The sequence below is a fragment of the Python bivittatus genome, unplaced genomic scaffold, assembly GCF_059951505.1.
Source record: "Python bivittatus isolate LINGU-HERP-01145 unplaced genomic scaffold, Pbiv_v1 ctg000410_np1212, whole genome shotgun sequence".
In the NCBI taxonomy this organism is placed as follows: Eukaryota; Metazoa; Chordata; class Lepidosauria; order Squamata; family Pythonidae; genus Python; species Python bivittatus.
In genome coordinates, this window is record NW_028277067.1 from 4125195 (window position 1) to 4142702 (window position 17508).

Sequence of the window (17508 nt, forward strand, 5' to 3'; positions counted from 1 at the left end):
GCTTCTCTTACACATAAGCATTTGAGATAGAAAGTCAGACAGTATTAGCTCCTTGTCTTTCCTTTGTCTCATTGATGTCTGTGTTCTTGTCTTGTCTGCGGCAATTGAAAAACTACATTGGGGGGAGAAAATGACACATGCCTAATATACTTTTTCCATAACTACTTCTTTAAAATATATATTATTGCTTATCTCCTTAGGGTAACTGACCTTGCTATTGCTTGGGGAGATATCTGATATTTTATTTTTGCCACCAGACTTGATAATGGTGCATTGGTTTGAGTAAGAAGTTTAACTTTCAGCTTTAAATTTCTTCTCAAGTCTGAACTTAATTTTTTTTAATATCCATCACATTTAATGTTGGGTTGACCTGGTAACTGCTTCCCTAGCTTATCTGGAAAAAAACCTGGGAAATTATTGCTTTTGTATTACAGCCTTTTATAGGAGAATAGTTTTCAATTTTCTTAATGTAACCAGTCAATTTTCTTAATTCTTAAGAACTGTGGTGGGTTGCAGTAGAGAGCAAGGTTCTCAGGAAAGAGGGGGCACATTCCAGGAAGAGCAGAGAGACAAGAGACAACACAGTCCGGAGCAGGAGCGTGGGAAATGTAAGAGATTTAGAATAGCCACTCCCAACTACTGTACTATTAGTTACAGTAGTACAGAATTAGTCTGACAAGATTCTGTTTATGTGGTATAAGCAATAAAAGAACTGAATTTGGATGAACTCTTTCCCTGTTGTTTTTGGTTTGGGCCTGACAAGAACCGATTTTCTTAATGTAACCAATCTACAAAGGTTTTGACTTGCAGAGCTTTTACTTGAAAGTTGCTTCATCTTGGTATTTGTTATAGATATTACCGCTCCATTAGTAGAGGACAGAACATATGAGGATCGGACTTCAGCTCGTCAGCATGCAGAGATGCTTGAAGGAACCACAGGTGAGGCAAGTGAAGGTACCACAAATATGACTTAGAGCCTCTTCATACTTTGGTTTATGATATGTGGTAATTCTGAAGGGCACAGACATCTGTACAATGCAGCATTCTTGCTAAAGTACCTGTAAGAGAGTTTGGGTTGGGGGGCGGGGCAGAGACAATATTGTGAACTTCTATATAATTCCTTGGTTCTATGCATATTATAACACGTTTCATGATTCCATGAGTGATGATAGGTTGAGGGCCTCACTGCAGAATTTGGTTTTCTAGCAAGAGAAATGTTTATTTTTCTTCATGATCTTTGTGCAGACACACCTATAAGGAAAGACAGGGTAGGCCCCACTCATCCCCTTGAATGGGTGGGCCTCATTCACTTAAATAAATTCCTTCCTGCTCTTTTTTTCTTTTTATGGTTGTCTAAACAACTTTGTAGAGAAAATTCTGACATTTTGGAAGTTTTATTTTTCTTCTGGAATTCATGGTGTTAGAGTCAGGTGCATGTGTATGTTATATGATACTGTTTTTCATTATTCTAATTCTGTTCAGTGATTGTTCAGGTTTCTCCTCACAAATGAGATTCCCCCGAGGCACGGCTAATAATTCTGTTTCTCCTAAATAATGGTATGTCAGGGAAGGTCACAAATGCTGATAGATATGAAAAGTGTCAGTCTATTTGTGCTCTTCTGACCTTATTTTATTTTTATTTATTTATTATTTCAATTTATATGGCCACTCAGCTCAAATTCATGACTCTGGGCAGCTAACAGTATTAAAAGAAAATATAAAAGCACTGAAAAAAACAAAAAAACACACACACATAGAAACAGCAGCTGTGGTAAAAACAGACCCACTTATCGTAAATTAACTAATGATGGGCTCGACCCCACCTCACCCCAGTCTCGATGACAAAACCAAGTCTTTAATGCTTTATGAAAGGCCAACAGGGTTGGGGCCAATCTAATCTCTGGGGGAATGATATTTCAAAGGGTGGGCACCATGGCAGAAAAGGCTCTTATGCAGGAATGGAGAACCCATAGCCCTGTATGTTAATCCTCATGTTGCTGGGTTAAAACTTCTTTAACACTTCACTATTAGCGTGCTAGCTGTGGCAGTTGGGAGTGGTAGCAACAACAGGAAGAACACAGGGTGTCCGCTGCTGGTTTTGTGTATTGATAAACCGTATAGGAATAGACCTTGTTTGTCCCTGTTTCTAAATCTTCACACAATACTACTTGTCCGTTGAAACCCTTTCACTCCTTCCTGTATTCATGTTTATTTCCTCCCATTCTTCCTTTTTTGACCAGACTAGAGAGCTGTTCATTACCATCAGCAGCCTGAAATGACACCCTTAAATATGTTCTTTTATGCCCTCTATGAAAAAAAAACCCCTTTCCTCACCCTTTGCATTTGTCCTAGCTATTGTCCTGTGTGTCTCCCCACCACCACCTTTCTTTTAAAAAAAAAAATCCTGGAGAGAGTTGCTTCTCTCTCAACTGAACACCTACTTTGCGTGTCATGACTTTTATGATTAGTTTCAATTAGGATTTTGATCTGGGCATTCCACCAGTGTGTTGAGTATTGAACAACATTTGGTGGACAGAGCACACCACTTGTCATCTGTGCTGGTGCTGCTAGGTTTATTGGCTACTTGAACATCAGATACTTCAGTCTCTGTGTGTCACTGGTACAGTCTTCTCTTAGTTCTTGTCTTCTCCTTCTGTTTCTCTCTCTTCATCGTTGAGCAGGTGCATCCCCACAAAATCTACTCATTCGGTCTCTCTGGCATTTTTGGTTGTTCCTCCTCTTCCAACAAATTTTAGGTTGAGGGCCTTTTAAGACTTAATTCCACAGCTTTGGAATAGGCTCCCCCTTATTCTTCAGATGATAGGTGCCTTTTTTAGTGTTTAGATATGGGCTTTAAATGTTCTTGTTTGATTCTGAGGAATAGGGTTGCTCCTCTGATTGTGAACTTGTTGCTTCTGGTCTGGCCTGGTGACAGGGTTGTTTAGTTTTTATGCTGTACTTTGCTTAATTTTAATTAGCTAATAGTTATATGTTGCTAGTAGGTTTTACAGTGTGTAGGTTATTCTTTTTATCGTAAGGTGGGTTACCTGTTTGGTATTTCACTATTCTCTTAGAGATGCCTAAGTTTTTAATGTGACTACTCTGTAATTTGGTATCTTCTAATTTAATTTATACTCCTTCATTTCTGTTTTGTGCTTAGTTTTTAACCATGATATCATCATCTTCATCTTCATCATTATCTTTTGCCTAGATTCTTCATTTTACAGATTGCCTACATCTTGTCTAAATTTGGCCATGAGGTTGCTTTCAGTTCGTCTCTGTCCTTTCTGTCTCAGCTTCTAACTGAACATTGCCCTGTGCTCTTCTGTTATTTTATCTGAGATAATCTGATTTACATAGCTGCCAGAATGTACCTCCAAATCAAGCCATAACTTAAATCATAAATTGAAAGATACAGGTCTAAGTTGTCCTAAGATCTTAAATATCCAGTTGGAGCATAAACTTCTACATACCACCCAGTTATTCTTCTGTTAGCATACTATTTTTGATATCTGCTGTTCCATCAAATGAAGGACTGTTCACTGGGATCCTCATTTGTAAGAGTTCTAACTTCTGCTTTCAGTCTACTGATGGCTGTCTTCATTTTTACCCTTTCTGATTTTTATCTTGAAATTAATAATTTTACTTCATATCCACAGCACAGTTGAGATTCTGTAGTTCAGATCATCTGCTGTTAGTCAAAAGAGAAATTGCCAGCTACACCTCCCTTCTCATTGGAGTCTATTTCTGCACTGTGAAGGCAAAACACTTAGGATTTGCAGCTTATTCTGTCTTTATAGTTGGAATCATTGGTGCAAGCTCTGAATGGTATAGCGATTGATATCTGTCTATTTGGATGTCTAAGTACGAAGGGTGGAATTCCCAACAATAAATTCTGGTACACTTGCTGTACTGTTAGATAATCTACTATGAGAAATATGATTAAGGCAAACAGCTCTATGATTCCAATCCTTTAGAGAGAATCTGATTCCATAGAGTCACCTCCTCATGCAAGGCCCGATGTGATAGATGAACTACAATATGACACTTGTCTTGTGTGCATCAATTGTTTTGTGTTCCTTTAAACAACAAAAAAGCATTCTTTAAACAGCCAAAAGAGATAATGTTAAAGCACTAGAGAAGAATAATATAATCCAAACAGTCTATTCTTTTTTTTTTTTTTAAGTTTTAATTAGATCTGTTTTGGAGTTTCAAAAGAAAGGTGCAAAAAAGAACAAAGTTTGAGGGAGTTTGAGGGAGAGGGCTGTTTGTTGAAATGTGCAGCTGTGAAGGAAGAGAAGTGCAGAACTTATTTGCTATACAATATTTTCTTATACAAACCAATTTTTGATATGTGTACTATGTAACTATACGACTACATTTGGGATCTGTAAGACATAGTACTTCATTCAAGAATCATTAATATATTTTATCATATGAAAGCTCTTTTGCTATATGCTTATATAGTGGACTCTATGTGAGATGTTACTGTGTAGGGCAAAGGTCACCAAAAGCTATCCATGGATATTGTAGCACTAGTGGTGCTTATTGGCTATTTATAAAATTAAAAATGTTTAAAGAAGCTGTGAAAAAAATTAAAACTGGCCAAAAATTAACAAGACAGCAAAATCTGACAAAATTTCTGTTGCACAAGATTTTGACAGTTCAGCCCTCTCTCTCTCTATTTTTTAAAAACACTATTTATTTAAATAATGTAAATGTATTTATTTTAGTCTAATTTAATTTGTGATCAACTATTGTTCCAAGATCATTTTCATAAATTTTATTGCCAGGCCAAGTGACTCCCACCCCTTCAGCTGTGCATTTGATTTCTGTTTCCTAAATAAAGATTTTTACATTTGTCTCTGTTAAATTTCATTCTGTTATTTTTGACACATTTCTCTAATGTACAATATAAATATATTTTTTAATTTTTATTTTTGTCTTCTAAAGTATTTCATACAATTATGCATATATAGGGCCCTGTACTGAGCCTTATAATAGCCCCTCAGTACTTCCAGTTAGATAAAATGAGCACCAAATACAATTTCTCAGCTAGTTATGTATCTGCTTAATTGCCATGCCATGTAGCCCATACTAAACTAGCTTGTTCATCAGAATGTCATTTGGCCCCCCCCAAAAAACAACCTTTGCCAGATGTTTTATTGAAATCAATCTGCGTCTCCAACATTCCTACACTCTACTAGGCATGCTACCTAACAATTCTGGGTTGATTTGTGGTCATCATTGTCTTGTTTCCAGGGTACTTATAGTTCAGTTGCTTTATGTTCAGCTTTAGAATCTTCCTGGATATCAGTGTCAGATTTGATTGGTTTGTAGTCTCCTGCATCCTCCTTTTTTCCTCCTTTATAAGGACAGGGGTAACATTTGCCATCCTTCAGTTGCCTGGCACTTTATCTATTCTCTGATTTCTCAGAGCTAATATATAAACTTTTGGCTAGACTGTCAGCAGTATCCCTCAGGCCCTAGGATGCAATTTGAAACTCAAGAGCAGATATGTAATCCTTGACCATCATTCTATCATTCTCACCTCCAATTCTGTTCCTTTATCTTATTAACAATTATCTGATGGTACACACATCCTCTTCTCAGGTTGTGTGCTGCTCTCCTTGTTATTTACTAGCTTACTAAACAGTTTAGAGTCTGTATGACTGTTCTGCAGTCATATAAATCAGAATGTCAGTACTTGGTGGACGTGCTTGCTCCTTCCTTGGGCACAACTTATATGTTAGCTATTACTTACATACTGTTCAACCTCCAGAGTTGTGCTGTACATTGTAAAGTTCTGCACAGCTTGCCTATTAGTAATTCCATTAGGCTCCATTAATTATAGTTTACTGAATTGATTCATCTCTACTGGGCACACCCTCTGCTTTTCTTCTGGTGGAAAGCTATCTCAGTAGCAGAGAATATTCTATAGTCCTGCTGTTGTATCTGAAAGGTAGATGGATCTTATGTCTGCTTTGTTCAGAATGCTTGTCATTAGGAGGTATGCTGGAAATGTTCAAATGCTTATGCAGCAAGTGAAGATATGCTATCAGTGCTATAATATGTTTCTGACATCTTAATTACTTAGGATGCACTTGGCAATTCTTGATGCAGAACCCCATCAATAGATGAGTTTCTATTACCTTCTTCTCCTTGGTTTGCCATTTTAGAAACCTAAACAATTTACTTTGTGACATCTTCTATATGTTATTGGTATTTTATCTGACTTTAGTTAATGGGGCTTCCCGCTGAGCTAATGGTTATTCGAGATTTTCACTTTAAAAAGATTGCATTGTTGTTAGCACTTTTCCCAGGCGAAAATAGTGAGCATGGGACCTGTTGGATAATCAGTCTTACTTATGTCTTTACAGAGACATAAGCAAGGCTAGGTATCTGATGTTCCAATCTTTTCATTATACTAATGCAAATGGTAGTTTGAAGGTACTTTGAAACATTTGAACCAAGACTTGAATCTTCTTTATCTTATCTGTTATCAAGTGTGAAGCAGAACATGCTTTCCATATGTAAGATGTTCAAAGAGCTCTAGTTCGTTTTTGTTTTTGCATGATGCCTTTTTAAACTTTGTACAGCTCTTTTTATCCTATTGGCCCATCTTTTTCCTTCAATAATTTGACTTCAAATGTAAGTATACATTTGGATTAGACTAGAAATTAATGGAACTTAAGTCATTATTAACTTATATCCCACTGATCCTAATGGATCTCTTTTAAGTATGAACAAGTCAGGATCTAAGCTTTCTTATGTAGTGTGCATTATTGAACAGATGAATTAGTTATCAACCCATTTTTTTCCTATAGAAGAACTTCCATATGAGCTGTTTCTCTGGTAGAACTCTGCAGATCTCTTGCTCTTCTGATGTTTTTGCATCCATCTTCCTGTAGGTCAGTGTGGTAATCTCCTAGCTTTATGAAGCATATAGGAGAAAAGGCAGGTTGCTTATTTGTAACTTTCTTCAAAATAGTATTCTGTTCGGTCAAACAAACCATCCTCTCCTGTTGCAGGGTTTGATAGGAACTTGTAAGTCAAACTGAATAGAATAGAATGACACTGACCTGCCCCTTAAGATATAGACATCTTACAAGATCTGACTGTTCAGAGGAAGGGGCCAAGTGTCAGTTTTCTACTCGTCCAAAGGCTTTTACTTTGGATAGGTGCAAAATCCATTGGAGTAGTTAATGGAAGAAGGTCAGAATTAAATCTTAAAGAAGGTTAGAATTAGGTATGTAATCTCTTTTCCTATTCACATCTTTGTACATTTCCTGTTGACAAATATGAATGTGAAATGTACTGAAAGCAACAGTATCCTTTGACAGAGGAGAAAAGCACCAATCTTGTATCCGATATGTAATACTCATAATAATATTGTAAAAAGCAATTAGTCTTTGGGATTCAGTGTTTGAATGTATGCGTCTCTCGGAGCAAACTTTTACTTTCCCCTTTGAGTGAGTGAAAGTGGTTACAAGAAGTTATGTTTAAATGCTTCCAACCAGGAATATCTTCCAGTACAACTCCTATGAAAGGAGCAAGTTCAAAGCACTAGTGATGTCTTGAAGTGTGGGAGCCGCATGATGAGAGGCCCCCAAAAGGATTTGGCCTTTGTGGTGCGACCTGTACCTTATCGCTGCCCTAATGAGGGTCCTAAAGTCAGAAATGAAATAGAGCGGTATTTCTCAACCTTAGCAACTTTACGATGTGTGGACCAGCTCCCAGAATTCCCCAGCCAGCTTTGGCAATAATAGAATATTAGTTATATGTATTATAGAGTATTATATGATACAGAATATTATATTTTATTATACGAAATAGCGCATTGCCAAATATATCTTATTCAAAGTAAATTGACAGTTCTTAATCATCCCTTCTGAGAATCCATGGATACCTGAATCAAGGCATTCCAAATAATAATGTTAGCAATCAAGGGACAGGATAATTTGTTTATAAAACCTTCAGTTAACCAAACTACAGACAAGCATAGCTATACTATATTAACCCAATTGCAGATGAACATGCTATATTGTTTCCTGTCTTTATGAGGATACAGTATACAAAATCTGCCTTTGAAGAAAATCTGTCAGAAGAAAGCTTGCATCTTCCAAAAAGCTGTGTTAGGTGTATATATAAGCTCATTGATATCATTGGGCTTCAACACACTTAGCTCTGTGAAATAATAGTGTATTCATAAGTGGTCAGAGTATTTTCTGCAAACCTTGTCAGTTTTACTATATTTTTCTTCAGGTATGTGTGTATCATTGATGAATAGGATTCAGGAATAGATATGATTTATTTTAGCCGAAATGTTTTTCATCATTTAATTTCATTTTCATTTAATGTACTGCCACACATTTCCAAATATCCACATATGATTTGAAAAAATAGAAACATCTGTCTTGTCTGTCTCTGTCTTCAATATTTTTAATGTTGAAACCATTTTCCCATCTTTAATTTGAAAAATTTAGCTGAGGAAGCAGGCATAGTTTGTACTCCTAACCATGAGGACCATGCTTCCGGGGATGCTCAAGGTAAGCACAGTAAACTTTATTTCCTATGTATTTAAAAAGTGCTTTGACCCTGGAAATTGCTTAGATCAGACTATGTACTGGCTTAGTGGTGTGAGAGAGAGATGTGGGCTAAATAAAAAAGCATTAAACAATCAAAAAATAAATGTAAACAATAAAAGCAGCAAGAGATTAAAAATAAGAGTATAAATGTATATTATAAACAGCACAGTTTCCAACCATCCATTATTTCAACTCACCCTCCCAAATTCTTGGCCAGTTAAAAATGCAGTTGAATTTTGTTTTCCATAATTGATAGGTTTCATTTTCAGTTTGGTTTTGTAGAGTGAATTGCTTTTGGTGAACAAGATCTGAACTAAAAGCAGCCGTCTTGCAACCAAGAACAGAAGCAGTATTTCTCTACAAAATATACTTGCTGTTCTATTAACTGCAGTATACGCCTGAACCTGGACAGATTATTAAGTCTTAACTGTGGTTAATTGAAAGTAGTTCCATCATAGCTTAAACATTTGAGCTATTTTACCAGAACCTAATTGCCTTAACTATAGGGTCATATTTAACACTGGTCAAGTGAAATTGGAAACAAATTCTGTTTCCTGTTGCTCATAGCCAGGCCAGGGGAGAAGAGAAGGCACACACCTGAGGCTCTTGGACACAATGATAAAGCACAGTTTGTCGTTACAATTAAATTGGGCTATTGTATCTATGCCATGCTGTCAGTGCTGTCTTAGAATTTTGGCTACCTGTCTCGAAAATGATTGGAGAAAACATAAAGGAAGATGGTAGTTGATAATTTGAATCACATTGTCTGAAGCTATGGATCATATCATAAAAAGTGAGCATATATAAATAAAAAGAAGTAAACTTTGCTTCATCGAGATAAAATAATAAAATAATAAATAGTATAATAGTTACGGCTACTAAAAATAAATGTTTCCAATAGCTAATAAACATTCTTGATGTATTTGTGCTACCAACTTTGAATAGTTAGTTGTTTAAAAAAATAAAGATACAGGATGTGTTAAATAAAGAGGTGCTTTATGGGCATATTCAAAATTTATCATTTTAAAATAATTGTAATAATTACTTTTTATTTTGTGACAATGCAAAATAACTGTTAAGACAGACTCTTTGGTTTGTGTTTCTTGCCCTACCTTAAATTTGAAATAGTTCAAATTAATAAGGTCTTAGAACTCCTTTAGGCTCAATAAATGGCCTTTTAGATTAAAGGGATGTTGGTTATAGCTAATAGTACTATAGCACTCAGTTTTTCTTGTCTCCTTGTCATGATCATGCCTTGTGTTGTTATGTTGTTAGTTGGAGTGAGTGGAGCTAATTCAGGATGCTGCTGTAAATAAGATAAAAATCAAGTCACACACACACATCCGAGCTTGCTTATTTAGGAACCTGCACAATTATTTAATTGAAAACAGAGCTTTCCACATATTTCTTGTAGCTTTTCCTTTTGAGTTGATCCACGGTCCAAACCAGGGGTCCTCAAACTTTTTAAATGGGGGGCCAGTTCACGGTCCCTCAGAATGTTGGGGGGCCGGACTATAGTTTGAAAAAAAACATGAGGGTCCCTCCTGCGGAGTACGAGGAGAGGAGGAGAGCCGCCGGACCCGGCATACCTGTCATATAGAATAGTCCAGCTCTGCGATCTCCCTCCTTGTGCATCACCGGCAGCTCCCGACACAGCCCTGACACTTCCGCTTCTGACAGACAGCAGCAGCGGCCAATCAGGCAGGTGGGCTGGATAAATGACCCTGGCGGGCCGTATCCGGCCCGCGGGCTGTAGTTTGAGAACCCCTGGTCTAAACTATTAGGTGATGAAAAAATATTGTATAGAGAGAAAATCAAAGAGAAAGATTGTGTGGAGCTGTCATACATGGCCTCATTGCCACTGACTGAGGATAAATATAAGGAGTTATTCATAGCTCAGAGAGTCCAGACAGAGGATGTCAAAAATTGATAAAGTGTAGACCAGTGTCTCCCCACCCTCCACTCTCCAAAAACGGTATGGAACTTGAATTAGCGATTTGTCCTGTCTTTGATCAAGGTCAGGGGTTGGGAACAGTGTGTTATTATGCTGTTTGAGGTCTTGTTCCAAAAAGAGCAAGCCAGAAAGGCATACAGAAGCAGTAAGTTGATGCAGAAATCAAAAGCCAACCTTATCCAAAGATTTAAATGGCAAAGAAAATAGAACAAAGGTTATGGTTCATGCAACAAAGAGTTGGAACACAGGTTGTCAGGTGATTGTTGGGTTCAAGGAGCCAAAGTAACCAGTTGTACAGGTTCACAGGTGATAGAAATTGCATCTAGCAGTGAGCTATTCTCAAATTGATTCAAATTAATCTTCCACAATCTGGGCTCTCTGAATTCCCTGGCCAGCATGGGCATTGCTCAGAATCATATGCCCGTGGAAAGGCACCCAGTTTGAACAAGGCTGTACCAGAGGCTGTACTTGTTTTGCCCATACCCAGCTGATGTTCATTAATTTTGGTCTAACTGCAAAATCATTAAGGCATGTTGGGCTTGAGTAAGCCTTCATCCCCAGGGTATCTCCACTATAAGCCAGTATTCCTCTCTGCTTTCTGATACTCAGCCCAGTGCTGGAACATTCTCTTGGAGATGGGTGTTGTGATGAGTCTAGAGCAGAGTTCCTAGCACATTGTCATAGACACTGGGGACTAATTCTGGCCCAGGTTTTGTGCTAAGGCCTGGGTCAGCTAGTATGGAGGGCTCAGAAGTATTATTGTCCTCAAATCAGGACATGACACTGTTGAAGAAATCTAAAAGAGAAATTGGCTTTCCATGTTTTCCACCTACAGTAGTGTCTCCTCCTACTTAGAGGTCTTCTAAAGGAATATGCCATTGGACTCAGAAACAGTGAAAATTGAGAAACTAGTGAAACAATTTACTGGGCACTCCAAGACGAAAGAGTCATTCTTGCCCAAAGAAAGTTGGGCCATTAGCAAAACTGGATTCCTCTTGGCATTTTTATCAAATTGAAGTTGAAGCTCATGTCCCAAAGAAAAGCCAAATAAGTAAAAGAAGTAGAAAGGATTTGGATACTGACCAGAACACAGAACTGAAAAAAAGTCTCAGAAAACAAGTTGCCAGCAGTTCCTCAGAGAAACAGAATGGCAATCTGTTGGCACTTCTGAAAGATGAGTGCACAGTTGTGTATGATTTTGTTCTGTGTAATGAAGGGACAGCTGCTGGAACCGTTAGCAGGATAACACACTTTCCCCAGAATGCTGCTGCTTTGACATTCACTCGGTGATTTGATGGGAAACAAAAATGCTAGTGTGGCATTTTTATCAGCTTTATAAAAAGCTTACTTCTTTGTTGGAAACAAGAGTCTCAAACTTAGGGCCCATGGACTACATGCAGCCCTCACAGTAACTGTGTGCAGTTCATGCCTCACTCGCACAAAGCAGAAGAGCAACAACCAGAAACAGGGTAGCTGTAGCTATGGCTTTAGCGTGAGAAATGTGGCTCTGCCCCTGGGCAGGGCAAGCTAAGGAGCAGCTGCACTCCTAACTCTGCATCAAGCTGCCATCCCAGCAGGACTGGGCCGGACAATTTGCCCCCCGGGTGTGGAACCCCCTTCTTACTCTAAAGCAGTAGCAAGGGTGACCTCAGTGAAAAATGACAGACATAGAGAGGTGGAGTTTTACAATTTTATGCAGTATTCTTTTAATTATAATGGGAATTCAGTGTTTTATTTTTTTTATAATTTATTAGAGTTTTCAAATACAAGGATAAAAAACTAATACAAACTAAGGAAATTATAAAGAAAGGAAAAAGAGAAGTGCAAAGAGAGAGAGAAAAAGGAAGATATATAAAAGATGACTCCCCCCTCCCTCCAGACAAGTATAAACAGTTTCAGTAATTTAATATCTTCTCTAGTATTTCAAAATATATATACAGTATATCTTCCCATATCTCATCTCTTATTAATAATCAAATTGTAAAAACTCATCTTTCAATCCTAATCAGTGAAAGTCCCTTTAGGGCTACCAGAAATAATAACATAAGTATTTTAACCTTAATCAAAAAAATCCATTTTATAGTCCAATTTATCACTTTCTCTAAAAAAACAACAACAACAACAAAAGAAATCTCTCCCCACTGATATACAAATCCTAAAAACTTCATCCTTCAGTCCTGGTCAAAAAGAAATCCCATTGGTAACTATGAGAAACCACAACCTATATTTTAACCATAGTCAAATAGATTCACTTTATAAACCTTCTTTTTACTTTTAAAGAGTTTAATCTTTAATCCTGACAAATAATGTCCCACAAATTGATTCCTTATGATTTTCCCTTTGTCTGCTTTCAGGAACAGCCTCAGTAGTTTCTCTTTGTCTCTTCTCAGACACAGCTTCATCTGTTTAACACATCCCTTTTGTAAATTCAAAATAAAAAGGCTTTCCAAATCACTCTTCTGGTTTATTATTTGTATGTCCCCTTTAATTATTATGACATCATCTGATTTCATCTGTAAATCCATTTTAGTGTCTTTTTCCATTTTCAGATCCACGGCATCTTTCTCCAAATCGCTTTTATAATACAGCATTTTTAAAAACTCCAAATCCACATTCAGATCGGCCTCAATCTTCATTTTTTCCAATGAAATCTGTTGTACTTCTGTATCCTCTGTTAGTCTTTTAAGTAGTTTTTGAGTACATTGCTCCCAAACCACCTTAATATCTTCTATAGTCAAATAGTATTGCTCCATTGTATTAATGGGTCTCTTCCCCTTTAAATGTAATTGGTGGTTCTCTCTGGTTCCTTCAATCAGGTCCCCTTATCGTCTGTTTATTTTCCAGACAAGGCGACTTTCTCATGGGAAGATTTCTTACAACTGATTTCAAAGTCTTCATATGTACATTTTTAGTAATTTTTAAACACCCTACAGGAAATATTCTTTCAAGTCCATCTAGCCCCTTAACTTTCCAAAAACCCTTTTGCTGTTCAAAATGTAAATCTTTTTTTTTTTTTTAATCCTTAGACTTACATGTAGCTTCTTTCACCCAAGGTAGAAGGAGATTGTCCTGGTGTAATAAAACTTGCCTTTCGGAAGGTTCTTCTAAGTAATCTGTAAAAAGCAGCTTCCTAAAGTAATAAAGAGAGGAAGAAGGTGAACTCAGTGTCTCTTTGAAAGGTGTTGAACTACGGTTTAGGCAGGATGCTTTCCTCTTGGCTCCCAGAACTCTCAAACCCGCTGGAGATCATTATTTTGCAATCTCTTTGCAGGGAAATTCTGTATGGAGCAAACTTGTTGGCGATCCTTGTCCTCTCCTTAATTGGGAGAGGGGTTCTGAGGAGCCGATCTCTTCACCACCTGCTCTTTTCACCGCGGTCATCAGCTCTGCGAAAGTGGAGCTGTCTTCAGTCCGCCATCGCTGTCCCCGGAAGCCCAAATTCATAGAGTTTTATATCAGTGTATGAAAAGGCCATAGTGTTTTAACCCTTGAACAAATGAACTAGTCCTCATGAAGCCCTTGTGATGATTTGAGTTAGAGGTTTAGAAGTTACTAGCAAATAAAACCATTCAAAACAATGGCTACATGTTTTCCTTGCATGGATGCAGCTGTTCTTTCTCACTTATTTACCCCAAATGATATTTTATGCACTTTCCCCTTTCTGTTACGTTTGCTTTATCTGAGATATTCTATAGTGAATATATTCAATGATGAAATGTATCTCTGCTCCCATTTTTCCTTATACATTAAACATTCATCATTATCAACAATTTTGATTGCCACTGCTATCTGTATTACAGTCACTATAATAATGTATTTTATGTCATTCTTTGCATTTTATGTCTTTTTAAAAAAAAAAAAATATTACAGGTTTATGTATTTTATTGTTGTTCTACTGGCCTAAAGGCCATAATAAAGGTTTGATGATGAAGATACATTAAACATTAACTTAAACATTAAGCAAAAATATCAATATAATTAATTAGTTACAAGTATTAAATGATATTCTAAATTAACAAAATAAAGAGCTATAGACTTGATATCTAGTATATATTAATAAGAAATAAAAGGAGAAAGGGAAAAGTAAAAAAAATCCAGAAAATAGAGAACAAAAATGGGTCCTAATGTTTGAAAGTCTTTCTAGTTGCTGCATTGAAAAAGAGCCAATTTAAATATTTCACATTCAATTCCTGCAAATTAGGATTCGTTTTTCCTTTCTGTGCTTCATAGTTTTTAAACCATGATTTGTACTAGTAATTATAATTATTATTCATTATCAAATTTACTGGAAATAACAGCAGGGATTATGTTTAGACAAACAAAAGAACCAAATCTACATCCTCATCCTCATCATCAAATCCATCATCACTGCAGGATGAAGGCCTCTTCCTTGAAAGTTATAGACTTTTATTTACCATGCTGGCCCAATGCAGGTTGGTTGATAAATATTTTTTGACTTTCCAGTCTAGAGATGAGAGAGAATGACTGGCCAAAGGCGCCAACCAGTTCCCGTGTCTACAGGAGGATCGGAATCGGGGCCTCCTACTTCTAGTCTTGCATCTTCACTAGTATCCCACACTGGCTTTCAAAATCTAATACCATAATAACCAAATTTAATAACAAAGATGATTTCAGAAGCTACCCAAGGATCAGGGCAAAACAGTTGACTCTTAAATTATTACTCCCTCTTGCAGTTCCATATTTTGTTTTGCTTTGCTTTTTTATTTATTCGCTCAAATGGACTGTACCAAACTCTACTTTACCTAAGAAAGATTTGTTCAGTTTTTTTAATCCTCAAATCCTAGTAATTTTTGTAAACTCATTCACAAGTTTTGAAAGTAACATCCTGATAAATGGTAATGATTTTGGATGGCCCTATTCCAATCTTTCTGCTGACACCTGCTAAGGAAACAACATTGTTTTCTCAGAATGATACTACATGGTGGTGTACGATCCTGTTGAAGATTTCTAAGAGGAACCCCTCGTTTTTCTCTGAAACCCTTGCCAAAATAATGTTACATCACCATCATATAGTAATTGGGTGGAGATTTGGGTGTGATGGTAGTTGGCAGCTGATCATTACTGAGAGGAGTTTTACATAGTGTTTTTTTCCCTCTCCCATAATTCATGCCCTCTGCTTCAGAATTGGCAGAATAGTTCCCCCACCTCTGCTTTCTTGTTCCAAAAACTATGGAGAACTTTTGGTTCACACTTAACAATTAACTGTTCATAGAGAAAATCATGCACACAGAGTGTGACAGTTGAGCACTTCTTGACAGAAAGGCTGGGCACAAAAATGAGTGATCAAAAAGAACGAGATTGATCTGCCCTACAGAGTGCTAAATATTTTTCTCTAGACCTGCTAGGAATCTGTAATGTCAAGATTGCTCTCTTGAATAAAATACAGTATTCTTGCTGTGTCTTTAAAAGTTCAAGTTAAGTTTTAGGTCACTGAAGATTTATTTGATAGAGGTTCTGATCTTCTATGACCTTACTCAATGAAACATATCTGAAAGGTTGGAAAATGTAGATCTACATTTTGTCCTTGATTTCTCCTTTTATAGAATCAAAGACTTCGGGAAAGTTGCCTGTTTTGTTTAGCTTTTCAGGTGGGCAGAAAGAAACTCAAATATTTTTCTGAACTTTCTCTACTTAGAAACACTATCTGTATGTGTCGTAAACTGGGTTATTTTTCCTTGCCATCTTGGTTAAAGGGCTTTGTCGAACTAGTCAGTTATCCATTCACTTTCTGAAGAGGGTTAGTCCATGTTTATGTATAAACTAGTAATAAAGATGTACACTTTATCTTCTATAAAGCACAATTCTTAGTCAAAAGGACTGCAGAAGTATTGTGAATTCAGTTTATGTAGTATTTATTTATTCAGTTTATATGAGAACTATCACTTAGCTGAGCTAGTTGGCTGTTCTCCCTTCTTGTGGGACTGTAGAATTGTCGAAGAACTTTAAAAAGAATAGTTGTAACATAGTTCTGCATGTTCAAATGCAGTCATATGGCCTTCTCACATTTTCCACTACAGAACTTTGTTTGATTTCTCTCTGCCCATCAAAGGCCTATAGGGGAAAATACATAATGAGAACAAAAATCGCTGCAGTTTTCAGAAGGAACTGAGCAGGAAATGACATATGAAAAGCCTTAAGATGAGGTAGGGTAAAATGCCTGCTTTTATCTTAGTGCTGCCAGATGTTTCTCAGCTGTATAAGCACAAAACTAATTGTATAACGATTAAAATCATACAATACAAAATTTACAGGTAAGCAAAACTGTGTTTTATAAAATAGACAACTGTAATACTATGTGTTCCCTTGGAACAATATGGCTTCTTTTAAGTCCTGTTTCTTTCAGCCACATAGTCCACTGTGCCCCACACTAAGCCCTATTTAATTGTTTTTCGATTGTTTGGGGGCTTGTTTCTCATTTTGAGGTGTGATCCTTCTTTTAGAGCCAAGGATAAAACAGATGTTCTTAAAAGTGGCATCCATCAATCGGACCATTTTTGTAAAATGTCCTCTTAGCTCTCCAGACAACTATCTATTTCAGTCAATAGGAATCTGTGTAAATTAAACTATTGGATCCATAACTTACTAAAAAGTATTAACAGTGTTTGTACAGAAGAATGTTTGAGCCTTTGAATAGTTTAGCTTTTAAGAAAGCATTGTTTACTTTCAGGGGTAAGGTGCGTACTGATCTAATGTGGAGAGAAGGGTTTTTCTTCTCCTCCTCTACTTTTCCCAATTTATTTTTTTAAAGAATTGAGAATCTAGTCAAATAATACCACCTCTACTGTCGTTAGGAAATCTTACATTAGAAGTATGGATTTGGACTGGTGTTTTACTGATGGTAAATCTTAAGCAACAATTAATTAAAGAAAACTGAATAAGATGTAGACAGAAGTTCCATTCTCTAAAATTGAAACTTTATACAGTATTAATATTATAAATCTATAA

At 36.7% G+C, this 17508-nt stretch overlaps 1 protein-coding gene across 10 annotated transcripts in view; it reads left to right on the forward strand.

The window, feature by feature from the left end:
- Positions 1 to 17508, forward strand: part of MAPT (microtubule associated protein tau) — an 81664-nt gene that overhangs the window by 30492 nt on the left and 33664 nt on the right. For 9 of the 10 annotated variants that reach the window (XM_007422381.4, XM_088143389.1, XM_088143387.1 and 6 more), the window contains 2 exons: positions 853 to 939; positions 8487 to 8549. In XM_007422381.4, coding sequence (XP_007422443.1) covers positions 853 to 939; positions 8487 to 8549 — 150 coding nt within the window. The remainder of the gene's footprint in view (positions 1 to 852; positions 940 to 8486; positions 8550 to 17508) is intronic. The other variant, XM_088143391.1, reaches the window with a different exon arrangement.